The sequence below is a fragment of the Danio rerio genome, chromosome 4 (assembly GCF_049306965.1).
Source record: "Danio rerio strain Tuebingen ecotype United States chromosome 4, GRCz12tu, whole genome shotgun sequence".
In the NCBI taxonomy this organism is placed as follows: Eukaryota; Metazoa; Chordata; class Actinopteri; order Cypriniformes; family Danionidae; genus Danio; species Danio rerio.
The window spans coordinates 56,195,001-56,222,345 of NC_133179.1; the positions used below are offsets into that span (position 1 = coordinate 56,195,001).

Consider the following 27,345-nt stretch of genomic DNA (forward strand, 5'->3'; position numbering starts at 1 on the left):
GTGCTTTTGCTCTCACGGGATCCTGTTAAACTGACCCTTCGCTAAGCCACGCCCAAAAACCGCCACCCACCAATCGCGGCTTACCAATCGTAGCTACGGGCAGAGGCTCTGTCAAGCTTTCGAGCGAGGGAAACAAGCCAAATCGTTGCGCAATTGGATTGTGAAAATCTGACACCTGCTATCCTAAAAGTTTGGACTGGGTGGTGGGATTTTTTCCCTTTTCAAAACCAAAGCCCAAGAGGAGAAATGCCAGCGTGGATCAAGCTGTGTGAGGGGCGGCAAAGGAGTTAAGCTAAGTTGGTTTTGTTTTCGATATTCACATTCAGTGATAGGTGGCAATAACTCACACTCCTCTTATCCTAAACAGATCTAAACTGTGTTTCTTATAAAAAAAAAAAATAAAAAAAAAACAAAGCAGGTTATGCTTCCCAGCGGTCTTTTTCTTTTTTTCCCACTCGATATTATGAGCCAGGGCTCGACAATAAGGACTGCCCGATGGCCCGGGGCCAGCGTGCGAGACATTCGGGCCAGTGTACAAAATGTTACTGGCTCGATCGGGCCAGCTGCTGCCTTTTTGCCTGCCAGATCGAGCCAGAGCTGCGTGCTGCGACTGTCTGTCAATTGTGTGCAAATACAATCTTACGGTGCTTTCACACATAGACGTTTGTTTCGGAATCTGTCTCGTTTCCCCCGTTAGCGTGTTTTTTTTTGGCATATATCCAGCAGTTGCGCTCGCTTCCGCGCCAAATCAATTAGTCCAAGATCGCCTGAATGAGACGCGGTCTCTGTCCTATTGAGCGTATCGATTGTAGCGAGAAAACAAAACAATGCAACGAACTAACGACCCAGGCTATATCACAGTGTACTATGATCGTGTAATAGCCATATATACGGCTATATGAAGAGAGAATGATGAGCTGGGCCAGATGTCATTCTTACCGGTAAATGCGAAAGTGAAAGCATGCTGAAATATTACCGAGAGCTGTTTATCCAGCCTGATCTCGGTTTATCCGTCAGGAAAATTGACCGAAATTACTATCTGTTAATTTTTCCATATTTTAATCGTATAAAATGTTGTATTAGGCCTGTTGTTTTGTTCATTTCCGCACTGACAGCTCGAAAGAAAGATTTACATTGATCTGATGCAGTATCGGTTCATCTGCTATGTCTCTCTATAATTTAAGCCTAAAATACAGAATTATAGTCAACGTTTCTTTAATAGATTGATTAATTCAATTGATCGATTTCTACAAAACCTGACAATTGAAATGAGGCTCTGTATATATGAGAAAGTCTGACCTCGATTTGTATTCGGTGACGATGTCTGTGGGTTGTTAAATTAAAGTGCACATTTTCACTTATAAAATATTCTATACACAATGCACAAACGTTTGGGGTCAGTGTGATTAAATATGTTAAAATAAGCTTCTTCTGCTCACCAGGGCTGCAATTATTTCATCATAAATACAAATTGTGAAATGTTGCACTATAAAATAACTGTTCAAAAGTAGTTTATCATTTAATTTATTCATTTATTCCAGTGATTTTAAAGATGAGATTTCAGCTTCATTACTCCAGTCACATGATCCTTCAGAAATCACTAATATTAATTATTATTATATTTATTAATGGTAAAAGTTATAAAATCAATAATGTCTGGAGTAACTATTTTATTTGAAACTAAATACAATAACAAAGCAGTTATTTAAAATTTTAATAAATATTTAACAATTACACCTTTTTTACATTTATAAATATAGCCTTGATGAACTGAATAGTTTTCCTTAAACATTTTAAAAATTACCGTAAATATATATACAGATTTATTAGCCCCCTTTTGTTTTTTGTTTTTTCTTTTTAAAATATTTCCTAAATGATGTTTAACAAAGCAAAGAAATGTTGATATTTTGTCTGATAATATTTTTTCCTCTGAACAAAATCTTATTTGTTTTATTTTGGCTAGAATAAAAACATTTTTTAAACCAAGGTAAAATTTATTAGCCTCTTAAGCTAATTGTTTTTCAGACTGTCTACAGAACAAACCATCATTATACAATAACTTGCCTAATTACCCTAACCTGCCTAGTTAACCTAATTACCCTAGTGAAGCCTTTAAATGTCACTTTAAGCTGTATAGAAGTGTCTTGAAGAATATCTAGTAAAATATTATTTACAGTCATCATGACAAAGATAAAATAAATCAGTTATTAGAGATGAGTTATTAAAACTATTATGTTTAGAAATGTGCTGAAAAAATCTGTTCTCTGTTAAATAGAAATTGGGGAAAAAAATAAACAGGGGTGCTAATAATTTAGGGGAACTAATAATTCTGAAATCAACTGTGTGTGTGTGTGTGTGTGTGTATACACACACACACACGCACATTCAAATAGCGATTAACTTCTTTTTTTTTTTTTTTGGTGGGGCCAGTGAAAATTTGGGCAGGGCAAGTAAAAATCAGAACCACTGGCCCGATCAGGCCAGTAGAAAAAATCCTTAGCGTTGAACCCTGTGAGCACTGCTTAGTTTAAACCCTCGCTATTGTAACGCATATAAATACATACACTAATATTTGCTGGTAGGAAAAATCTATTTGTTCACTTCTGTTATTTATACTTTGATTTGCATTTCAATTTTTTTTCTTCCACTTAACTGCAAATTTGAATAAAAACTGGATAAAGAGCACACAAACATGCTGACAGTAATAGGTACTGTACACTGTTATGGGTCAATGATGCTAATATTCGGCACAAATCCATCAGTTTCTTAGGTTATTAGATTATTTTATACTTTCACCTCTCCTGCTGTGCATGAACTATGCTGTTGAATGTTCAGCGTATGAGGTGGCTAGACTAACCTTGCTTCAATTTTGATAAAATTATTCTCTAATCAGTTGCTATTATGTTGTGAATATACCCCTGTAATGTATACTGCAGTCCTCTTTTGTCTGGCTTTCTCAGATATCTCACCTGTTTGCCAAAAATGACTAATTAAATCCTTGGGAATGTCTGACACCAGCGCATACACACTGTAATAGATGTGCCAGGCATGAAAGCTTGACAGGCGTAGTAGCAACAGTAACTAAGGAGGGCAAGGCTTAGCGAAGGATTATTCCAAGAATGTTGATATGGTTTCTTTCTTGCTTTACTATTTATTAACAATACACAAAAAACTAAAAGGTTAAGGTAAATTCTTTAATAAATTCTAGTGTTTTTGAGTATTATACTTGTTGTATACTTGTATTATACTTATGTTTTAGGCTAGTATTATTTACGACTTGTTAATGAATGCTTCATAATACAGTAGTATTACCAATAGTGAAGAGATAAAATAATACAAAGTGTAGTTTTACTACAGTAAAGTGTAGGGATTTGTAGTATAAAATACCCTATATTGTAAAATAATACAGCACTGGGTAATTTGTTTATATTACACTTGTGTTACCATAGCAACTATAGTATTACCACAACTGATCAATTGAAGTTCTTTACTGTAGTAGGCTACTGTTCAAAACACAGAACATGCCAATATACGTGTTCAGGGGCCCTGTGGCACAGCTTTCCTCAAAATGAAGAGGATGACATGGAAAATGTCCTCCACAATCTCATCAGCAAAGTGGAAGCCAGCAGACACTAGTTTACTTTATTTTAGCTGCCATGATAAAATGAGATTGATAGTGAGATTACAGTAGACTATAATACCTTTTCAAGTGTTTCCTTATTTTTATCACAGTTACATTTCTGCTTGCATTAGTTTTTGTTTAAATGCTTTTAAAATAAAATGTATTCTTTACATCCAACATCTATTCCAGGGGTGCCTTATAGTGGTGTAAACCCCTTTACAAGGGGTGTTACCCCTGTGTAAACTCTAGCCACCCCTGTGGCCAACCCGATATGATTTTGCTGTTGACATTATTTATTTAAATCTACTTACATAAATGCAATACAATGCAATATTTCAATAAATAAATAGCAGCCACTAAATTATTGTGGATTGATTGGTGCCACTGACGTAGCTGGCCTCTTCTGGCCCCCCTTAAGCAAATTTTCAGGGGGGCACCACTGGTCTATTCTCTGTCTTTAAGTGTTTGAAACTGAAAATATCTCATCATATAAAACAACCAAAAATGTTATGGTTTATTAGATTAAACATTTAATATGTAAGTCTATTTTAGTATTTTGGTTATTGTTATTAAACAGTGCAGCAATATGAATCATATCAAAAAGCATAAAAGGAAGAGGGAACACGACACAAATTGTGAGTTTGCATATAATCTCTGAGAGCGCTCAAGAAAATTTGTGTGTGAGCAGTGCATATTTGAGAGCGAGAGAAAATTTGAGAACTCGCAATCAGTTTTGTCCACAAACAGAGGAAATCCGTGCACGAGCATCACACAAGGTAGAGAGCAAAGCTCTTCAACGCTATGTGAAGAAAACAACGTTATTGTTTGTATGAAGTAGCCTACTTCATTAACAATATGTGCTACCATTTTACATTGCTGCAAGACAGATTTGCAGCAATATCTTTTTAGCACACACGAGATTCAATTGACAAAATTCCAATTTCACTCAATTTAACTTTGCGGCATATACAGGAGTTGGTCTACTGCTGCCTCATTGAGGTTATGTAATTTTGGTTAATCTCAAGTTGATCACCGAAGACATAACATACGGGCACAACTAAACTTAATGAATTAGACAGCAGTAGACCTGCAATTTCTGTGTGATGTGAGGCAAAATGGAGTCTTTTTTTGGTGGAACTCGTTCTTGTGCATTATGCTGTGGAGACGAGACGCAGCACTGTTCAGTACTTTTTCAGAAAATTGCATTTGTATTTTTATATATCTGAGCAATGTTCTTTAATAAAAAAAGGTTTGTTTAATTAATACAGATCTTACAACCATACCTAATCTGTATATATTTTATTTTTCTGTTAAAAAGACTCGAAAAGACTCGAAAATCAAACTGCAGGACTTTGGACTTGACTTGAGACTTGTTGCCTTTGACTCGGGACTTGACTTGGGACTTGCCTGTCTTGACTCGGGACTTGACTCGGGACTTGAGGGCAATGAATTGAGACTTACTTGTGACTTGCCAAACAATGACTTGGTCCCACCTCTGCTCTACATCTTGTGTGTATTAAGCAGTGTATAAGCGAGGCGCACAACTAACGCACTCTGCGATCGACTTTAGGCCGGATTTGTTCTGGTCAATTGAAAAATCTATTATAGTTTCTCAAAATAGCAATGCGCCAGCAATGCGCCTCAGATCACTTCGCATTGTAAGTAGTATTAAAGCGTTAGAAAAAGCATTTTGGTATATTTGTGTTTGATCTATGGAGTTACATTGCTCAGCACACATTTAACCAAAATGATTTATTTATTCCTTAAATTTGGTATCAACAATTACAAACCTCAAAGATCATTAGCGTTTATTAAATGGTATGTTATACAGGTATTTCATAAGGTTTTCTTCATTCATCTGACAATAGCCAAGGGGTCAAGACTGATACTAGGGATTTAAAAGTGGATAGCAGCTCATAAACATTTGAATATATTAGAATAAAGAAATCAATATTTTGGTCTCAGCCCTACACAGTTGTGACATATTATTGAATATGAAATTTTTAAAAATATGTCTGTAACAAAAATAAGACTCTTACCCCCGGTTTCACAGACAAGGCTTAAGCCTAGTCCTCCAATAAAAAGTAAGTCTGAGCTGTTTCTACTGAAAAAAAATGCAGTGATTGATTGTTTAATATCAGTGCCTTTGTTTTGTCTCAAGATGCACACCAATAATTTTTTTAAGCATGTTTATAAAACTTACTTAAATGTCCTAATTGGTCTTCGGCCTAATCCTGGCAAGTCTAAGCCCTTACTAAGGAAAAAGGGCTTGTTTTTTATGCTTACCTTATGTAGTACTGCTACACAGCAAATTCATTGGTGTTAAATTTCAAGTGTTGAGGTAATTCAGAGTAAAGTGTTAAAATTCTAGAGTTAGATCGGCATTAGAAGCTGATTTGCCTCCTTGTCACACAGAGTAACATGTATCTACCTTTGTAGAAAACCCTTGTATTTGAGAAACTAATCAGAGTGTCTGAAATCTCGCCACACCCTCATTCACCTGGCCCTTAAATTAGTCAATTAGTTTAGTCCACTAGACAGAGTGAATGACCACAAATAAGTGAATTCAGACACCTGCTGTTGAACACCTGCTGTTAACAAGCACAATCACTGAAGGAATAAGAAATTGAAGGAAGAAATAAAACTACAGACACAGCCTCACACCAAACCAACTGAATTAAAACAGAGGATTAAACAACTCCATTAAATAATAGCATAAGCAGCTTCACTGATTACAGTTTGACTTCATTTCTGTAAGAATATTTTTTTATTAAAATATTTAATTTGACCTCACCATCATGGAGATCAGAGGCTGCTTATTTGAGCTCTTGAAGCTTTACTCTTATATCCTAATGTTTCTAAAACTCATTAGCTATAGCAAGAAAGATCAAGAGAAACTATACGTTTATGCTTAATTGTTCTAGATATAATTTCAGGTGTTTAATAAGTTGATTCATAAAGATATGTAAATATAGTTGTTTTAAAACTGCATGGGACAATACTACTGGCAGTCTGCTGCTCTTCATAAAAGATTCAACAAAAAATTAATTAGAGTGTCATGCACTAAACATTCAAGCTCCAGCTTGTGCATTATGACACACAGACATCAAGAATCAGGATAGGAACCTCAACCGTGGTTGCTAAAAAAAAAAAGCTGCATAGTTCATGCCGCAATGCATGCTGGGTGCCAGCATAGTACAAAGCTCCCAGCCTGCATTGCAGCATGAATAAATTATGCAGCTTTATGTTCTTACAATCTCTTTCTTTTCCTTTATTTTGTGTTGTTTTTGGGAGGTGATATTTCAGTAGTGTTTTTTTTACTTGATTTTTATTTTTTTGTTTGTCACCATCATTGAGATTCAAAGACTAATTATTGATGTCTGTGCGTTTTTGAGTTCTCCCATAGATCAAACATTCTCATTGTAAATATTGTTTTTATTTTATTGGAGCTTCAGTGGTTTCATTTATGTATATTATTTATTTCTCACACATAACTAATATGATATTGAATTAGAAAACACGCAGGAAAGGATGGCTATGTTATCATTAACAAACTCTTCAGACTGACACTTTAATTTTCTTTCGGCTTTCCATGCTATATGTTTATATAGTGTAATTGACACCAACTATAGCAGTCAAAATAAAAGACATTTATAGTAAGAAGTTGAAGAGCCTGACTAAAGCAGACTCTGTCCTCCATCGTGGTGACTTCAAATGAACAACAGAAATTTCATTAAGAGCTTTTGTTCACATGACAGAAATAAAGTCACAGGTCAGTAATAGGTGAAGCTCTATGATAAGTTGTTTAATGTGATGAGTTTTTTTTAAAAGATGTTGAAAAATAACATTTTTTATTGTGTAATTTGTTTTATTTTTATTGATTATTATTTTATTTAGAGTTTTTTTTTCTGAGTTGATTTCATCTTTGGTTTTGGCTTGTGTTTTTCTTTCCTTCAGTGATTCTGTTTGTTAACAGTTGTTCATCAACAATTCTCAATCCTCCTTTAATTAGACACTTAATCGTCTCATTAACTTCATCACTGTCTGAGTGTTCAGCCCTCTGTAGTGAGGACACTAGTGAGGATTTTGCTCTGGAATGTAAGGCTTACGTGTGTTCGAATGAAAAATACAGACTATGGGATGTATTTTTAACAGAAATATTCTGGAAACTGAATTTACGAATGTAAAATGTTGAAAACAGCAGATTACTGGCATCCACTGCTGCCAGTATTTTGACATACATTTAACAGATATTTTACACAATAAGAGTTTGCTAATTAACACTCTGGGTGTTAAAAATTTTAACACTTTCAAAAGTGTTATTTTAACACTTATAGTGGTTCCCATATAAACACTGAGGGAGTGTTAATTTTAACTCTAAGGTAGTTAAATCTACCAAATCTAAAATTTGCAGTGTGAGATCGATAAAAATACAGACTGTTAAATGTGCTTTTAACAGAAATATTCTCTAAACAATTTATGAATGTTAAAAACAGCAGATTACTGGCAACCACAGCTGCTGGTATTTTTCCGTAAAATCTAAAAATGAAGAAAAAAGACAGAAAAACAGCAAAACAGTTTTTGTGTCACCATTGTGGAGGATAATAGCGTCTCTGTTCAAGTCCAAGATGAACTGAGAGTATTTGATGTAATGCTGCATCTTCTTTTGTTTAAAGGTAACTGTGTAGTTACTAATGCAGTCGAAATCTGTTTGCTAATTGGAATCACACATGAAAACATTATTGCATCTAAAGACTTCACATTTTTATGCACTAAGCTATGATTTTGTAAAATAAACAATGTGTTAGTTCATGAAATATGGTTATTTTTTGTAAACTTATACAGTTATATAAAACTTCCATCTTTTTCACAGAAAGATTCTGGCAACCACAGCTGCTGGTATTTTTTCAGAAATTTAACAGATATTTTACACAATAAGAGTTTGTTAATTAACACTCTCTTGGTGTTGACAATGTTAACACTTTCAAAAGTGTTATTTTTAATACTTATAGTGGTTCCCATATAAACTCTAAGGGAGTGTTAATTTTAACTCCAAGGTAGTTAAATCTACTATCTAAAATTTGCAGTGTATATTGTTCTTTTTAGTTTCTAGTGTTCTTTGTCATGCAAAAACATTTTTTTTTTGTGTTGTAATTGTGGTAAATAAAATACTATGTTCATAGCACCTGCTGTTTTTGTGTACACTAAAAAAAAAAAAAATTGTGTTTAAGCACTCAAAAACAGTCAATTTGTGATGATAAAATTTAAATAATTAATATACATATAGTCCAGTCTTGTTCAATGACTGTCATAGTTTACATCAGGTAATACTGATAAAGTACATTGTTATATTGGTGACATTAAATTTTTACCAACATTTTTAGCACATTAAAAATGTATTTGAAACATTAATCTCAAAATTATTTGCAGTGTAAATTATTTAATTTGACTCATAAAAGCCCTACAGTGACATTAAAATTTAATGTATTTAACAAATATAAGATATGAGGATTTAAAATATTCCACACACTTAAGGTTAAAATGGTAAAGGCAAAAAAAAGGAGATGGAGTAAATATTCCAAATGTGAAGACTGAAGAATGTGTAAGAATATTGATACAAAAAAATGAAATAAAGGGCTCAAGGAAAAAGCTGTCTTCTACCTGTTTATCTTTAGGTAGACCTTCCATATCATCAAGGTTGAACTAGGAAATCTTGGGCTTAAAAAGGTTGGTGACTACTGGGTTACACTATTCAACAAATAATTACACTTTTTGAGCAACATGACACAAGCAATTGATAATGTAAGAAAAGGACAATTACATAATTTTATAAATTTGCCTAAACATTTGCTATAGGGGTGTTGCTAGGGTCGAAAGGGATAAGGGGCTTAGCCCCTAAAAAGTATCCCCTAACCACACAAAAAAGACGTTCTAATTCACCCCACTAATATACCCTCACTTACATAAGGTGATCTACTGTAATGTTAATAATAGGATTGTAAATGGTTTAATAATAAATAAAGGGTTTTTGAGTTGACAGTTTAACAATTAATTGTGAAGCTTTGTGACTTGTAACACCAAAAAGGAAAAAAACATTGATAAATTAACCCACTTCTCATTTACTAGTCTGTTATAAGCCATATCACACCACAAGTTTTTTTGTTACTTTTTTTGAAAATGTAATTTTCTGCATGTCTTCAAAACTGAAAATATGATTTATTTTATAGAGTGAGTTGTTATCCAATGTGATACAAAGCTACAAAAATGTTGGACAGAGTGATTACCTTAGGTGTGTTGTCAAGATACTGGAATTTTTTAATTCAATACCATGCAAAATATTGATATTCAATAGGCTACTCTTTTTGATATAATAACAACTTAATAAAAAATATTACAAAAAAATTTAAATAAAGATCTATATGCTAAAAATATGTTTACTACAAATTACTTTAGAGGGATTTTTTTTTCCAGTTTTCCTCAAAATGGTTGATGTGGGCATTGTAGCACTTTAAATACATGTAATCCCCGTTTTATTCATACTTAAGCAGAAATTATATATGCCTCACAAAGAAGATGAACAGTCCAGGAAATCCCTAATATGGATGAAGGCATCAGCTATTGCTGTAGTTGAATAAAAATAAGATCTGAATAAACATGACAAGACTTTAACTGATCATTTACACGACTGCGACAATGAATGTTTTATACAGAATTATTATCCCCCTTTGAATTTTCTTTTCTTTTTTAAATATTTCCCAAATTATGTTTAACAGAGCAAGGAAATTTCCACAGTATGTCTGATAATATTTTTTTCTTCTTGAGAAAGTCTCATTTGTTTTATTTCAGCTAGAATAAAAGCAATTTTGCATTTAAAAAAATATATATATTTTTAAGTCAAAATGATTAGCCCCTTCAAGCTACACAACAAACCATCACTATTCAATAACTTGCCTACCTACCCTGCATTTAAAGCCTGTAAATGTCACTTTAAGCTGTATAGTCTTAAAAATGTCTAGTCAAATATGATTTACAGTTATAATGGTAAAGATAAATTGATGCAGTTATTAGAAATTAGTTATTGAAACCATTATGTTTAGAAATGTGTTGAAAAAAATCTCCGTTAAACAAAAATTAGGGGTAAGGGGGGGCTAATAATTCTGACTTCAACTATATGTGTTCTTCCAGCCATCTTAGGTATTTTAATAAGAAAGTCGATTTATAATCCCCTGCTAACTGACATAGCATGTTACAGTAGAATGTAGCTATGAAATAATAAGCTAGATCCATTAATTCACTGTGATTTTATTACAGAAACAGAAGTGACTGGCCATATTATATCTCGAAAACTATGCCTAGATATCTACTTCATATCTAGAAAGCTAGTACAATTTACATTTTACTGACTAATTCGCATGTATTTACATTGATATGATCGATTACAGTTATTTTATTTCAACAAAACTACACACATTTTATACTGTGGAAACAAATATTAAGCTTCATCTGTAGTTAGAACTATTCACTTTCGCAAAAGAGAAAAAAAATATTATTACCTCATCAACTTTAGCCCCTTAAAACAATGAATAAATGAAGTGCAGTAGCGGAGTTTTTTAAAACCATGAGACAACAGTGCCACTCCCACCTGCCGGTAGAAACAGGTACTGCTGAACAGCTGACGATTTAATTACCCGACACAAACGTGGAATGTTTGTGATGTATGTGGTAATTTTCAGTAACGTTACTTAGAGAAAATAAATGTGATACAACATATGTAAGTGCAACACATTCCAACATTTTTCTACATTTCCGGTAGAAAAAAAAAAATCAGGGCTTTTCTTGTTTTGGAAGGCTTTTGTAAACTGTTGCTCGGGTTCAGGGAAGCGAGCGGGCAGGCGGGTCAATTGGTAAAATTGGTTGGGTTGAGGGAAAGAGTCGCGCAGTCAATGATCTGGTCAGTCGGACAGCGGCCTCTGACGGGTTGACGCGTCGCGCCCGCGAGAGACTTTTGAGATGAGAAAAAGTGCACAACAGCGGCCTCTCGCGGATTCGCAAAAACAAAAACTGCAGCTGTACGTACCCGCCGGGACATATTCCGCGGCCTCCAGAAACGTCCGCGGGACTACGTTTCTACAATACGCCCGGGTTGTACCTGCAAAAACATTTATTCTATAAAAGTACAAAATAATAATAATAATAATTATAAAGTGAGCATGCTCTTGACTTTTGAGGTGTACATTTTTTTTGTATAATTATGTCAGAACACCTGTCAGTCAAAACTTGACAAACTGTACAACTACATAAAATTATAACTGTACGAATATTGTTTATGTTATTTAAATTGACATTTAATAATAGCATACCAAAATGTTTATATCATTTGTATAAATATTTATAAATATATACCAGTTGAAATAAAAAGCTGTGAATAAAAATGGTAAAAAGAACTCAATTTCAAATTAAACATAACTGAGGATAAGTGAAAACAATAATAGAGAACTAATAGGTAAAATAAAGCTGGAATAAGCAGCGGAACAGTAAAGTGGCAGGCGACACGCAGACGTCTCGTTCAGTCAGCGGAACATTAAAGTGGCAGACGTCACGTTCTCAGGCAGCTGAACAGAATGTGGCAGACGTCACGTTCGGTAGACGCAGACGTCACGTTCGGCAGACGTCACGTTCAGTGAGATGAGTGCACGTTGCAGCGTCATCTTAATGACCCTATGCGGACGCCATAAAGGTGAGCACTTACCTAGGAGATGGCGCGTTCGGAGTTTGTACTGCTCCCTCCTCCAGTGGTGGTAGTGGCTGCTTCTGCCATACTAGGGGGCTTCCCATTCAAGTTGATTGGAAACTTGTCCTGAAAAGCCCCCCAATAACGAGGTGGAGGCAACGGAGGGGGTTGCAGGTCAGAGGTGGACGGCCTGGAATAGAGAGAGATAGAGAGAGAAAACGATAAATCTTTAACTTTTTTGACTTATTGTTTTTATTACTGTTTTATCCTAAAATGTTGATAGTTAAATGTACAGATTGTTAAATATATTATAGATTTTTTATTTATTTTTACTACTATTTACTGTTTGATATATATATATATATATATATATATATATATATATATATATATATATATATATATATATATATATATATATGTATGTGTGTGTGTGTGTGTGTGTGTGTTACTTTTTAAGTAAACTTTAAAACTGTTTTATCAATACATTTGTAACATTTGTCATGCCAATAACGCAACTATTGCTTTTCTTTTCTCCAACCCCCCCTTGTACTGTACCTCTCCTCGCCAGCTGGAGAAGAAGGTCAAGCGGCGGTGGGGGCTGCCTCTTGACGTACCTGTTGAAATGTATAGAGCAAGATGTCAGTGATGGCTGGGGCCAGACAGAATATGCGGTCAATTTTTTTCTTGTATGTATGTATGTATGTATTAGAGCTGCACAATTAATCGTTAAAAGATCGTGATCTCGATTCGACCCCCTAGACGATCCTAATCCAGCATTTCTACGATTCTGTCAATCATATTTTCAAGTTCAGAGAGAAGAAAAGGCGGCTGCACGAGTCTTTTCATTGTTTCACATACATTACTCAGTGACATGGACACCTCCAAATTATGTTAAATGAATCACATACAGTATTTATAAGGTATAATTTACCTAAAAAATTAAATTTTTGTCTTCATATAATGATGTTTTCGCGGCCGGGAAATCACACATGATGTGAGCTGCTGAACGTGAGCTGTTATCACAGAGAGGGCGTGCGCGTGTCTACCTTAGTTAACAGAACCTGCATATGTTGTGAGTAACAGGTAACAAAGTTGTAAATAATATTCAGTTTGTGGCACAGAATGATCGTTTGGGAGCAGCGTGCGAAGTATGAACAGCAGTCAAAATGAATCCGAAAGTGTCCACTTCATTTAAATGATCATATCGCATTATAGAGTTATGATTATGACAAGCATTTGATGTCTTTTCTTTCATAGCGAACACACAGTTGTGCATGAAAATAAATGTTTACAGTGTCAGTATAACTACTCTGGCCAATATATTGTTGAATATAATCTAATAATGACAAATGTCTGATTTTACCAGTGAATAAAACTGTCTAATGATGTTGTCAATGACAGATTGCAAACATATATCTCAAACATAATAATTCAACATCAGAAGTATTATAAGTAGAATAGAACTATTTAGATCTACACATAATATTATTATCGATGCTGTGCCATATGTTTGTTTTTACCAGACCTTTATGTTACATCTATAGAATCGTGAGAAAACCGTGATCTTTATTTTAAGCAAAAAAAAATTCAGATTCTCATTTTAGCCAGAATCGTGCAGCTCTAGTATGTATGCATGTATTAGTAATTCCTGAAAAGTGCATGGGTGGAAATTTACACACAAAATAACAGGCTAAAAACATTAATAGCTGACAAGAACACTTGCTTTGCTTTCAGGCGCTGGATGTCTGCGGTGGGGTTAGTAAGGGCGAGTCCTGACGCTCCCAGGAAGAAGCATCCTTTGTCATCTGTTCCCGCAGCGTAAGCCTTAAGGCAGAGTGGCCGGACGTGCCTGAAATAGCACTCCAGCCACTGCGGCAAAAGAGAGAGGTGCATAGGTTACACACGAGACATGTTACACTTTACAACATACGCGCTCATCAGTTTAATCACGAGTTAAAATGTTCTACATTAGCATTTCTCACCAGACAGTTTTAGTCATTCATTTTTTTTTATGGTAATTATCTTTGGTTAGGATCAACTTGCCTCTTTCTCTTTCCGGCTCAGGCTCACGGCTTCGCTGGGAAGCGTCAGGATGACAGCGTCCCCCTCTGGCCGCCTGCCCAGCCACTCCCGCTCCTGTGCGTGTAGAGCGTAAGAACAGATATGAGGCCTGTTACAGGGCTCAACAAGCAAACAAATCAGTGTTTTCAAACTCAAAGGTGTTGGCGCTGGCCTTACCTTAAGCTCCCTAACGCTTCCAGGACCCAGACGGTGTAGCCACACTAGTGTGGCCACGCAGAAGCTGCGAAATTCCATCTGGGTCCTGGGAGGCAGCTCGCACCGCTGGCTGAGGCGACGGGCAACCTCAGCCATATCCGCCTCCATTGTGGAGGGGTAGGGACTTTTGCTGCTGCTGAAAAGAAAAAAAAAAAACTTAACTTCAGTTATGTTTAAAAATGTATCAAAATGCCCACTGTTGATGATATTAGAATGTAGTTTAACTAGCTATTATAAAGAGAGAGAGAGAGAGAGTTAGAGAGACAAAAAGAGAGAGAGAGCACCCATGCCTTCACCATCCCCGCCCTGTGCCAGCAGAACATCAGCACCCACGCCCAGTGCCAGTGCACCCACACTCTCAGCACCCACACCCTGTGCCAGCACGCCTACACCCTCAGTACCCACACCCTCATCAACAACAGCAGGATCTTGTATTACCACCACACCACTAGCAGAGGAAACAGCTTGTACTTAGAGATGCCCCAGTTATGGGTGACAACACCAGACAAGAACAGGGAAAACTGAGCTATGCTGCAGCACTAAAACAGCCAGTGGACACTCAGTTTAATCTGCCCACGCCTGATGGAATAGTTGTGAGTAAAATACTCAAAATTGCTTGTACTCTAGATAATCTTGTTAATATAAATGACTGTATATGATATTTAGGTATTTTATGGATTGGTTCTATTCAAGAGGAATTTTTTTGTTGACCAAATCAAACCGCTGACAATCTCACTGTGAAATATCCAGGGTGTTAACTCATCCAGTCTTAGGTGTAAAGTTTACTCCTTGGATTTTAAGAAAATTATTTTAGACAGACATCATAATACTCCAGGAAACAATGTAGCTGTAGAAAACATAAATGACATATTTGACTATTTGTCAAAGATGTCTAATATTAAAACTACTAAGAAAACCTTTAAACAAAAACAAGAGAATGAAAAATGGTATGACTTGTATGATTGTAAAACAATTAGGAAAAAATTAAGACAACTAGCAAATCAAAAACACAGGCAACCAGAGAATACAGATTTACGTCTTCGGTACTACGAGGAGCTTAAAAAAATATAAAAACATAATCAGAAAAAAGAAAGTAGAGTACACCCAAAAACTGCTCAAAACAATTGAAGAATCTGTTGACTCCAACAATTTCTGGGACAACTGGAACCTTCTTAATAAACAGAATATTTGATGTGCATTTTCAATACTGTACTGAATGTCATGCCAATAAAACAACTTGAACTTGAGAGAGGACAAATTGATAACTAGACTAGCTGCAAAATATGTATACACCCTACACACCATAAGAAGTGGTTAATGTAAGTTCATGTATCTTATGTAAATAATTTAAACTTTTTATTGTTGTTGTTGTTATTTATTATTTTCTCAATGGTTTTAATATATTTCATATTTGAAGTGCTTGAACTCAGCTATGCTTAGGCTATTATTAATCAGAAACAGATTGGTCACTCGGAAACACCATGGTCTTGAATTTGCAAACAGTCGGCAAGTGCCGGAGAACAGCCGAAGCCTTCAAACGCATGTTTTTTTTTTTTTTTGGTTCTTTTATTAAACACAAGTTTTACTTGCATTTACATTACTGTGTCATTTAAAGACTTGACGAGGTGACATTGACTGAAAGAAAAAAAAACAAAAAAAAAACTGACTTTGAAAAAATATTGCCGTTCATGTGTGTTTGTGATGCATGTTATGGTTCACAGTTCACCCTCTGCACGCATGCCTACATACATGACTGGAATCTGCTGCTCCACGACGAGGAAGCCCTTGGCCCTGAAGTACTCGGCCAAGGAGCCGTAGGTGGGGTCCCCTCTCCTCCGCCAGGTCTATCACCCTCCCCTCTCCGACAAACCTGGCGCGCGATTCCTCGGCACAAGCCACCTCCTCAACAACCAGGGCTTCCTTGCCGCCGCTCATGCACTGCCTCAAGTGCCCTGCAAGGTCTTCCTGAACCGTCAGGCACTTGAGGCAGTGAACAGCAATTCTATCTGGAGGAACAAAGAGCATCATGGGTTATTTGTCTGCACTGTATATTGTGATATAACTTTTAGGTCACATCATGCATGCATCAGCATCGGTATTGTCCATCGTTTCTTGTGACTGAAAACAACAGCAGGGGCAGCATCTTCATGTTAACAACAAATTCTCATCAATGACAAGCTTGTTCAAACAAATGGATCAATTTAAAGAGATAGTCAAACTTTCTCATTGCACTTTGCGTGCTTGTGTGTGTGTGTGTGTGTGTGTGTGTGTGTGTGTGTGTGTGTGTGCGTGTGTGCATGCGTGTGTGTGTCCCCTATTAAAAACAGGTACACACTATACAGATATTAGAACTTGCGAACGAATACTTTTCTGAAATGACAGCATTAGGCATAAGGTCCCAATGTGCAACTAGAAAAGCCAGCTCTAACGTTACCTCAATTGCTAATACAAGCATTAGTGCTGTGTATGGCTCCGTGACATTGAGGTACAGTTGGTTTTGTAGTCACACATTTTTTTTCCATTTAGCAGTCTCTATATTGTTTACCATGTTACTATGAATATTCGATGGGCAAATGAGCATGCAAATTTGACTTGAAAACAACATTAACACTGTTGTTCACTGAGAACATTGTTGTACTTTTGATAATCACTGGCTGCTTATGACTTCCCCATTTAAAAATTTGCAAGGTATACTTTTCTGACATTTTCCCATTAAGGAGAATGTCTGACTATCCAAATGTAAAACCAACTTTACCTCTATCTCAGTGACAACTGTACAAAATGTGCGATCATAAAACCAACTATACCTCCATCATGTTGCAAATCAGATTTCTCAGATAATCGGAGGAAATCTGATCGAGGTAAAGTTGCTTTCGTATTCACGCATTCGTCCGTTTTTGAAGAGTGACAACTTTGAATGGCGCAAAGCCTACATTGTTTAGGCTATTATCATGAACAATATATGAATCTGAAATCGCCGGTGAGACTGATAGCAACAGAGCACCACCAAGTAACTTCATTGACTGTAAACATGTCTCATATGCTAATATGATTTCTCCACTTAGACTTTGCAAAGAATCCTGCCTGAAATCATATTGGAACGGTCAAGGTCCGAATGTGTGAATATAAAAACCAACTTGACCTCAGTGGAAAGGTGCCCATATTTCATAATTAAATCGGCGACAAACAAAAAAACAAACAACCAAATTGTGTTTTCTGCGACATATAACAAAGTTTGTGAGCAACGCGGGTGATCTGTTTTGCCAAAAAGTTTGGGCAAAATCTCATTTTAACAATTTAAAGGTCAAAACAATTGTTTTATTTACCGTAATCAAATTACCTAAGGTTGACACAGTGGGCAGAGTCAATGGATTTGATTGACAGCCTGAACGAGATTAACTAACAAGCTTTTTTTTTTTTTTTTTCGATGTTTTTGCCTAATCTATAGTTGTAAAACAGACCGCCGTAAAAGGTGAACGACAGCATTGATTTATTCATGTAAAAAAAAAACAACAACAAAAAGGTATGCACGTCGCAGGTTAAAGGCAAAGACTGTAAAACATATGGACGTAGTATCCGTGACATCCCCCATAGGTTTCTGAAGAGTGCAAAAGAAGCCACAAGTAGGCGCGGTTAACCATCGCCATTTTGTTTTTACAAGGGCAAAGAGGCGAAGAGTGAGCGGAGCTACAGACACTGTGCTGATTCGCCTTTATTTAATCACCCTAATTAAACGAAGATAAAATAAGGATCCTCCCTTTGCTATATTTGTTAGCTAGAGTTCAGTTAAAAGATCGTCTTTAGAATGTATTTTGCAAAAGAACAAATTAGATTCATACTTTACCACACAGGGTAACTTTGATGGGTTCTGGAGAATGAATTCAATGTCCACTCCAGTGAAGATAAGAAATAAAATATACTTTTATTAATAAAATTAAATCTAGGGAAAAAGTAGAATAAACAAAAGACCAATAACAGAAACAAAATCCTTACTTTATCCTCCGTTGAGGATAAAGGGCAACCAACCCCAGTATACAGAAGTCGGAAAAGCGCAAAGCTGATGAGTACATGTCAGCTTTTATACCCAGTGTCGCAGTGACTGTGTTTATAAATCAACCCTAAACATAGGTGCACAAACTACTTAAATCATACATTCAAGGAGCATGCTAAATCAGTTGAACAGTAAGAAGACAGATATATAGTCTTCAAGAGTACATTGTATCATATAAATCAACATTTAGGCAATTTAATATCAGCCTTGATTTATAATGTGCTATAAAGTTATGCACTTAGATTCAGGTGTGCGAACTCGGTAGAAAGTTCTGCAAAAGTACGAGTAGGGAGTTCCTTTAGAGTTTGACTACGAGCAAGAGGGTCATCAGAAGTAGCAATGGGTTCACGGAGAGTTCGTCCAGCTGGTTTGTTGGCTCGACGCGCCCTCTGCCGGTGACGCCTCTCCTTCCTCTTACGTTTCGCTTCATCATTAAGAGTTGTGCTTTTACGCATAGGAATATCAGAATACATCAGTGATTTTTTGTGTCTCATATGATTAATGTCATCAGACCAATCAGACATGACAACAGATGCCTAAAATGTTGGAAAAGCATCACACCTTAAGTCAGTCAAGAAAAAGAGCACAGCTTGCAACTCTGGTGGGACTCAAACCCACAACCCTTGAATGGCTCAGCTCACAGCCTAGAAGTCCAATGCAATATCCATTGCGTCAGAGAGCCTCAGTACTCTGCTGCCTCTAGCACTGTTGCAGAGAAAGCACTTTTTGGTACTCTCTGGCCTATGAAAAAACAGCCAACTGCGGACAAGGAACTGCTGGAATTCAAACCTAGGATCTCCTGTTTACCAGACAGGCGCTTTGACCAACTAAGCCACAGCACCAAACAACCTTGACAGGGGCTAATTGTTTAATCGAAAAAAGAAAAAAAGTAACAACGGTAGCGCTGCATGTGTGAATGTCTGGACTTGAAATATTAAAGTCCAATTGGTTAGGCATTACCACACTATGCTATATAAAGCCATCGTCCAAAGTCCTCTTAAACGAGCAGCGTTCTTAAGGATTTGAGTTTTGTTAAAAAACCGACTGCTAAACATCTTGCTGCGTAAACACTCATATTTCTTAAGAAGAAGCAACCCTGGCAGCTGTAAAGTAAACAGGTACTTTGACCAACTAAGTCAAAAGAAGTTAAAAGAAGGCAAGACGTTTTTGCACACAGAGACTAAAAAAAGACAGCAAGTCTAAAATGGCAATAAAAGAGGTTGTTTAACTCTATTTGTCGCACTATTAATTAGGCCTCAAAGCTATACAATTTTATTATGCATTCAGGTAAGCTCTGTAAAACAAGCACATTCACCACCTGGACTAAGGCGCTGATAGGATTTGAGCCCAGGATCTTCTGTTTACAAGAGAAGCGCTTCGACCAGCTAAGCCACAGCACCACAATAAATGACCTTTGGAGACATTTGCCCGATAACACAAATCGAAGAAGAATAAACCAATTGTTACGTTGAGAGACGTAGTTTTAAGTTATTTTTGTTTATATTGTGTCAAATGTCTTTTTCCCTGTTCTTCTTTTGTTGCCTTGACTCCTCCCCTCCTGAGTTTCAAGCAGGTTGCTGATTACTTCCCACAGCTGTGTTCACTTACTATGGAGACGTGAGAGGGGATAAAAACACAGGCCAAACACTTGGATGCTGAGAAAGGAGCTAGAGAGGAACCTTTCTCCAGAGCACTAGCTGGGTTTCAGTTGAATTATAGCTGTTGACAACTGTTGAACTGTTGTGATTTGAGATGCAATTTGTGTATGATTGGTACTTGTTCTGTGTTGTGGCTAAGAGCAGTACCACAGTTTAAACTTTGATTTCTTTCTTTTGCTTTTTCCCCCAGGAAGCAGTAAGGAGGTGGACGGCCATTCCTTTTTGTTGGACTTTTTCTCCTGTTTTGAGGTCAGTCAGGGAGTCAGTGTAGTTTTGTTGTTGATTTTCATCATTGTTTTCTAGTAGTTTATTTAGAGGCTTTACTCCCTGACAGAACCCTGTTTTGTTTGTTATTTTGGCTTTAGTCCACTCCTGAAGCTAGAGCTTCCTTAACACATTGTGTGTTTGGTTTTGTAAATAAACTTTTTAGAACTTTACTCTTTGTTGTTGTGTTGTGACTGGTCCCAGTTTGGTGCTCTTTAAATTAATATTGTTGCGTTCATTGTATTTTCCCCTAGACTTGTGTAAGACGTAACATATTATTGGGGGCTTGTTCACTAAAAAAATTTTTTTGGACCAATTTTTGGTTGTTGCAGTAGTTTATCTGGATTGGTTAATCTTCCATTATCACACCTATTTGTATTCTTGTATCTTGCATACGGTGTTGAGTAGAACGCTTTGGCTGCTTTTTTTTTTGGTGTGGAAGAGTGTTTGTGTGTGTGGACACGCAATGGAATTTGATTTGACCGAATTTACACTTGCTCCATCTACAGATGTTTTTAATCGATGCAGGAAAAAAGATCTGTTACTGATTTGCTGTTAAATTGAAAGAGCTTGAGTTGGAGTTAAAAAAACAAGAACGTGAGCTCCAGTTAGTGCATCTGCATACAATTGAAGTTGAAGCTGACCGAGACATTAAGTTGAAAACGCTTGAGTTAGAAGCTTTACGCATTAAGCCTATTCCTCGCCACCGTACTAGAGCTCCCTCTACACCAATGCTGAGTAGTTCACAGTTGCAGTCTAGCACTGTTAATTTTGATTCAGGTAATGATACCCAAGCCAATTTTGATGTTGTGAAGTATGTTAAGCTTGTTCCACCTTTTAGAGAAACAGAGGCAGACTCTTATTTTACTGCCTTTGAACGTATTGCTACAAAGCTGGGATGGCCAAAGGATATGTGGGGGTTGCTTTTGCAATGCAATTTAGTAGGTAAAGCACAAGAAGTATGTTCGTCACTTTCTATTGAACAGTCTCTTGATTATGAGATTGTAAAAGCAGCTGTGTTGAGAGCTTATGAATTGGTGCCAGAAGCATATAGGCAACGCTTTCGAACATTAATGAAATCAGCCAGACAGACATATGTAGAGTTTGCACGAGAAAAGAAGGCTCTTTTTGGAAAATGGTGTCTTTCTAGTAAGGTTACAAACCTTGAGGAATTGCAAGAGCTCTTTTTATTGGAGGAATTTAAAAATAGTGCAACTGAATCACTTGTGGTTCATCTGAATGAGCAGAAAATGAGTACACTCTCTGAAGCAGCTGTGGTAGCTGATGAATTTGGTTTGACCCATAAGACTGTTTTTTCATCTTCACGTCAGTCTAGGCGGCAGTTCTTTGATCCTGAATCAGGGAAAGAGGTCTCTAACAATGTAAGAGATATACCAGAGAGAGGCCGTAAAGCAGAAGTGAAGCGTTCTGGTAACAAGCGTGTTTGTTTCTACTGTCTTGATTCAAATCATCTGATTTCGCTACTGCAAAATCTAAGGGTGTGGCTTTTGCTCAATCAGTATCAGTTCCTGATACCAGTTCCATCCTAAATACAGGTTATGAACCTTTCCTTTTCAATGGCACTGTTTCCCTTAGCAAAGAATCTATTGGCAAATCCATCTTAATTCTGAGAGATACTGGAGCCTCGCAATCATTTATTCTAGCTGATGCTTTGCCATTTTCACCAGAAACGTATGCCGGAACTGATGTGTTAGTCAGAGGTATCGAATTGGGATGTGTAAAAGTTCCATTGCATACAGTTCATCTAATGTCTGATTTGGTTACAGGCACCATTCCTCTCGGAGTACGAGCTGAACTGCCCGTGGAAGGAGTAAGCCTTATCCTGGGGAATGACTTGACGGGTGGTAAAGTTTTCCCTTGTCCAATTGTTGTGGATAAACCAGATGTGTCACTTGAATCTGATGTTGCTATCCAGTACCCTTCTGCATTTCCTGCTTGTGTAGTGACTCTAGCACAGAGCCAAAAATGGAAGGAAGTCATAGACTTGGCTGACTCATTCCTCAATCCCACAGTTGAATCTCTGGAATGTTCATTGATTAAACCTGAGTCTGTGTCTAATGATTTGCTGAACTCTGATTCTAAGGTGGAGACATTAAAAATGGATAAAGAACACTTGACTGCATCTCAGAGGTCGGATCCATCTCTTAAGTCCTGTGTGGAAGCTGCCATCGAACCAGGCGAGCAGTGTGATGCACGTATCTTTTTCATGTGGGAAGATGATGTTTTAATGCGTCGCTGGAAGGATCGTGATGTGGATGATGCTTTAGCAATCTATCAGGTTGTTCTGCCCTCTACTTACCGATCTTTTGTGTTGCAGCTTGCCCACGAGCATCCTCTTTCTGGACATCTTGGTGTTAACAAGACGTTCAAACGCATTTCTCGATATTTCTTTTGGCCAGGACTTAAATCAAGTGTGTCAAAGTTCTGTAAACAGTGTCATGTGTGTCAAATTGCAGGAAAACCTAACCAAACCATCCCATCTGCTCCGCTTCATCCAATTCCAGCCATGGGGGAACCATTTGAACGACTGATTCTGGATTGTGTTGGCCCCCTACCAAAGTCGAAGTCTGGACATCAATACATTCTGACCCTGATGTGCACAGCCACTCGATTCCCAGAGGCTATACCACTGAGATCTCTTAAAGCCAAGGCAATAGTGAAGGAGGTTGTTAAGTTCTGCTCAACATTTGGATTGCCAAAAGTCATCCAAACTGATCGAGGTACTAATTTCACTTCTAAATTATTTACTCAAATTTGTAAAGAATTGGGAGTTACCAATCAGCTGTCCAGTGCATACCACCCAGAGTCACAGGGAGCGTTGGAACGTTTTCATCGAACCTTAAAGTCAATGTTGCGTGCATATTGTACGAGTACCGGAAGGGATTGGGATGAAGGTTTGCCCTTGTTGCTGTTCGCAGTTAGAGAAACTGTACAGGAATCCTTAGGATTCAGCCCTGCAGACCTTTGTTTTTGGACACACCATCCGTGGGCCTCTGAAGCTGTTAAGTGAGCAGTTTTTGTCGAAAAGCCCAGAGTCTATTAACATCTTAGACTATGTTAGCACCTTTCGTGAACGACTACACAAGGCTTGTGATGTGGCCAAGACTCACTTGATGAATTCATAATCCAAGATGAAATGTCGATATGATAAGAAGAGTGTGAAACGTAACTTCCTGCCTGGAGACTTGGTTTTAGTTTTGCTTCCAATACCTGGTACAGCCCTGCAGGCGAAGTTTACTGGACCATATACTGTCGAAAAGAAGCTGAGTGAAACCAATTATATCATCTCTACACCAGACCGTAGAAAGAAAACTAGAGTGTGTCACATAAATATGTTGAAATCCTACATCGTAAGTGACACTGCACAAGAACCACTTAACCCTGGCACCTTAACTAAAGTTCCTACAGTGTTGACTGCAGCATACCTTTCCCCAGAGGATGATCTGATTGTGAATGAGGACCGAATGTCAGCTATGCGATTGAATAATTCTGCTATACTGGCTAACTTGGACTACCAACTTGATTACTTGCCCCAGCACCAGCGTTCAAGTATAGTGGAGCTCATAAACAAGTATCCCAATCTGTTCTCTGATGTTCCAAGTCAAACCACCATACTCATGCATGACATTGATGTAGGTGAATTTCTACCCATCAAGCAAAATCCCTATCGTGTCAATCCTTTCAAACGAGATGTGATGAGGAGGGAAGTTGACTACTTGTTACAGCATGGTTTTGCAACTCCCAGCCAGAGCTCTTGGAGCTCTCCATGTTTACTTGTCCCCAAGGCTGATTTATCTTTCCGCTTTTGCACTGACTACCGGAAGGTAAATAATATCACCAAACCAGATTCCTTCCCGCTACCTCTGATGGAGGACCGGGTTGGCTCTGCTTGCTATGTCACCAAGCTTGACTTGTTAAAAGGTTATTGGCAGGTGCCGTTGACACCTCGAGCTTCAGAGATATCTGCTTTTGTCACCCCTGACAATTTCCTCCAGTATTCTGTGATGGCCTTTGGAATGCGTAACGCACCTGCAACCTTCCAGCGTTTAATGCAGCGTGTATTGTCAGAAGTTGCCAACTGTGAAGTTTACGTAGATGATGTGGTGGTCTATTCAGACGAGTGGGAAGATCATCTAAACACCCTTGACCAAGTTTTTACAAAGTTGTCTGATGCTTCATTGAATTTAAACTTGTGAAAATGTGAGTTTGCAAAGGCTGTAGTTACTTACCTTGGAAAACAGGTGGGCCAAGGACAAGTAAAGCCAGTTGAAGGAAAAGTTGCTGCCATACTTGATTTTCCTGTCCCCACCAACAAACGGGAGCTAAGAAGTCATGCATAAAGAGGCTCTTGTACGACAAATCCAAAAGGCTTGATCTCAACAATAGGTGGTAGACACTTTTGCCCAAAACCACAGGTTGCCTTTGAGTCATTCCTTAAGCTTACTTGGCCCTGCACCGTTTTCTAATCTCCCTTATTTAAAACATCTCAATTATGTCATCGGCTTCATTGTAGAGTACCCCTAGTATCTGAGCCTGCACTGCGCAATGAAATTAAAAAGCAGAACAGGATGGACAGATGTCAAAAATGTTGGAAACGCACCACTCCTAAGTCAGTAAAGAAAAAGGGCAAAGCTTGCAACGCTGGTGGGACTTGAACTCAACCTTTAAATGACTCAGATCACAGCCAAGAAGTCCAATGCACTATCCATTGTCTTAGATGAAATGATTTCCATTTTCCGAGCTGACAGTTGGTTTGGATGTAATGAAACTGGAGGTTCCAAAAAACACTTGACACATGATTAAGGATAGATTAAATAAAAATAAATTAATGCATTTTTTGCTTTGATCTTGAACAGAGGCCAGATTACCGGTCAGGTTTGAGACATGATCATCCAGACTCTATAAGACCACATCCATCTTGTCAGCATTTTCTGCATCCTGACATGCTGGTTTTTGTTGTGTATTTTTTTCTTCTTTGATTTTTGTTATCGGGCAAATGTCTCTTACAATTATTTTTTGTGGCGCTGTGGCTTAGCTGGTCAAAGTGTCTGTCTTGTAAACAGGAGATCCTGGGCTCAAATCCCAGCAGCGCCTTAGTTCAGGTGGTGCGTGTGCTTTTTTTTTTATAGAGCTTAACGAAATGAATTATAAAACTGTATAGCTTTGAGGCATAATGGATAGTGCGACAAATTGAGTTACATTTGAGAGCTCATCTGATTCACAACTAGTTGACTGCACACCCATGTTTTTAAGTTGTTTATCTCCCCCTCCATATTCTCTATTCCTCAAACCTATTGAGGATATTTTTCCTGACTGGAGATGAAAAGTGTATGACCGAAATCCAAACACACGTATACCCCTTCTCCAAGCTATAGCAGTTCATGCTTTTCGTGGCTGGATTTGCCATGCAAGTTGACCTTTCCCCCACTGCTTGGCCACACCAATACAGAAAAGAGAATGCAGTATAGCTGTTTTTTTATTTATTTATTTATTTTTTTTACTGTAACTGTATTTAGTAAATACTTCTGTTGATGGTATATGTAGACCACAGTTGGTTGGGATGAACACTGTGTACGCTGTTTTTGTGAGGAAAATACAGTAAAATATATTTGGTATTTGTTTGTTTTGTATAAAAACAATTTTCGAAAAATTTTACAATGCACTTCTGTAGGTCTATGTACTGTCTGTAGTAAGTGTAACACTGAACAGAAGAAGGCTTACAGAAAGTCATTATGATGAATAGAGTAGAAGTGGTCATAGTGTTTTACATTAAGCACATTAGTGTTCAACTGATCTTATGAATGTCTATTAATGTGATAGCTTGTGTGTGTCATTTGAAAACAAAATACCTTTTTGAGAAGAAATCACATTGTTTTGAACTTATAGTTTCATTTTGCAGAAGAATTGACGAGTTTTGCCCAATGTGTGTGTGTTTTGTGATTTGTGTGTAGAGTTCTGACAGTATGACACATGCTTTCAGAAAATGTGTGTAAACAACTGGAAAAAACTGTAAACAACCTCTTTGGTTGTCATTTTAAGACCTCCAGGAACAAGTTTGGTGACCCCTGGCTTAAAAGCATAGTTCTCTCAGACAGCAACTTTACAGGGCAACACTATATGCTGAATGGCTCAACCGAAATTTTAACCTTTTATTTCTCACGGAATGAACGAGAATCATACTCCTAGACAAGCAAGCCACTATGCAAAGTAATGTTTTGTGGCGACACTATATGCTGGAAAACTGGAATTCTTCAAAAGACATTTTTATGAAAGACATAATGTGCTGTAAAACGCAGGACACCTGCAAGGTCTCATCCGGTGTTTGAACCTGGGACCTCTCACACCCGAAGCGAGAATCATACCCCTAGACCAATGAGCCACTAAAGTGACAGGATTTCACATGGAGTCAGGAGCATCAGATAGTCAGAAATCTTTCTCTAAAGGGAATCAAGGGCACCCTAAGCGAGAATCATACCCCTAGACCAACAAACCACAAAAGCTTGAATATTTCACAAGACTTCAGAAGCAACAGACGGTCAGAAATCCTTATCTAACAAATATTGAAGCAGGGCTTTTGCTTTATTTGGACCCGGGACTTCTGCAATGGTTCGTCCAGGATTTGAAAACGGGACCTCTCGCACCTTATGCAAGAATCAAGCCCGTAGACCAACGAGCCACTGCAAAACAGCCACTTTACATGGCAACACTATCTGCTGAC

General features: G+C 37.4%; 4 protein-coding genes, 1 long non-coding RNA gene and 1 other non-coding gene across 10 annotated transcripts in view; 5 read left to right on the plus strand and 1 right to left on the minus strand.

Moving 5' to 3' along the window:
• LOC137489621 (uncharacterized) overlaps positions 1 to 7,463 on the plus strand; it is a 115,936-nt gene extending 108,473 nt beyond the window's left edge. Inside the window, exon 4 of the transcript XR_012402635.1 lies at positions 7,406 to 7,463. The gene's annotated coding sequence lies outside the window, so the exon portion shown is untranslated. The remainder of the gene's footprint in view (positions 1 to 7,405) is intronic.
• LOC141381853 (uncharacterized) overlaps positions 1 to 16,265 on the minus strand; it is a 25,953-nt gene extending 9,688 nt beyond the window's left edge. For 2 of the 4 annotated variants that reach the window (XM_073948998.1, XM_073948999.1), the window contains exons 1-4: positions 14,400 to 16,265; positions 14,080 to 14,225; positions 12,912 to 12,970; positions 12,372 to 12,543 (exon numbers count right to left, since the gene is read on the minus strand). In XM_073948998.1, the coding sequence (XP_073805099.1) occupies positions 12,458 to 12,543; positions 12,912 to 12,970; positions 14,080 to 14,225; positions 14,400 to 14,741 (633 nt within the window). In that variant the 5' untranslated portion in view covers positions 14,742 to 16,265 and the 3' untranslated portion in view covers positions 12,372 to 12,457. Of the gene's footprint in view, positions 1 to 11,050; positions 11,482 to 11,684; positions 12,341 to 12,371; positions 12,544 to 12,911; positions 12,971 to 14,079; positions 14,226 to 14,399 lie in introns of those variants that run through there. The other 2 variants (XM_073949000.1, XM_073948997.1) reach the window with 2 other exon arrangements.
• si:ch73-110p20.1 overlaps positions 1 to 27,345 on the plus strand; it is a 592,105-nt gene that overhangs the window by 489,590 nt on the left and 75,170 nt on the right.
• The window catches only part of LOC137491103 (uncharacterized), a 1,183,352-nt gene that overhangs the window by 28,554 nt on the left and 1,127,453 nt on the right, over positions 1 to 27,345 (plus strand). The window lies entirely within an intron of this gene.
• The window catches only part of LOC137489733 (uncharacterized), a 281,585-nt gene continuing 267,300 nt past the window's right edge, over positions 13,061 to 27,345 (plus strand). Inside the window, exon 1 of the mRNA XM_073948560.1 lies at positions 13,061 to 13,428. The gene's annotated coding sequence lies outside the window, so the exon portion shown is untranslated. The remainder of the gene's footprint in view (positions 13,429 to 27,345) is intronic.
• On the plus strand, positions 25,648 to 25,721 carry trnat-ugu (transfer RNA threonine (anticodon UGU)). The gene has a single exon. It is a non-coding gene; the product is annotated as a tRNA-Thr (tRNA).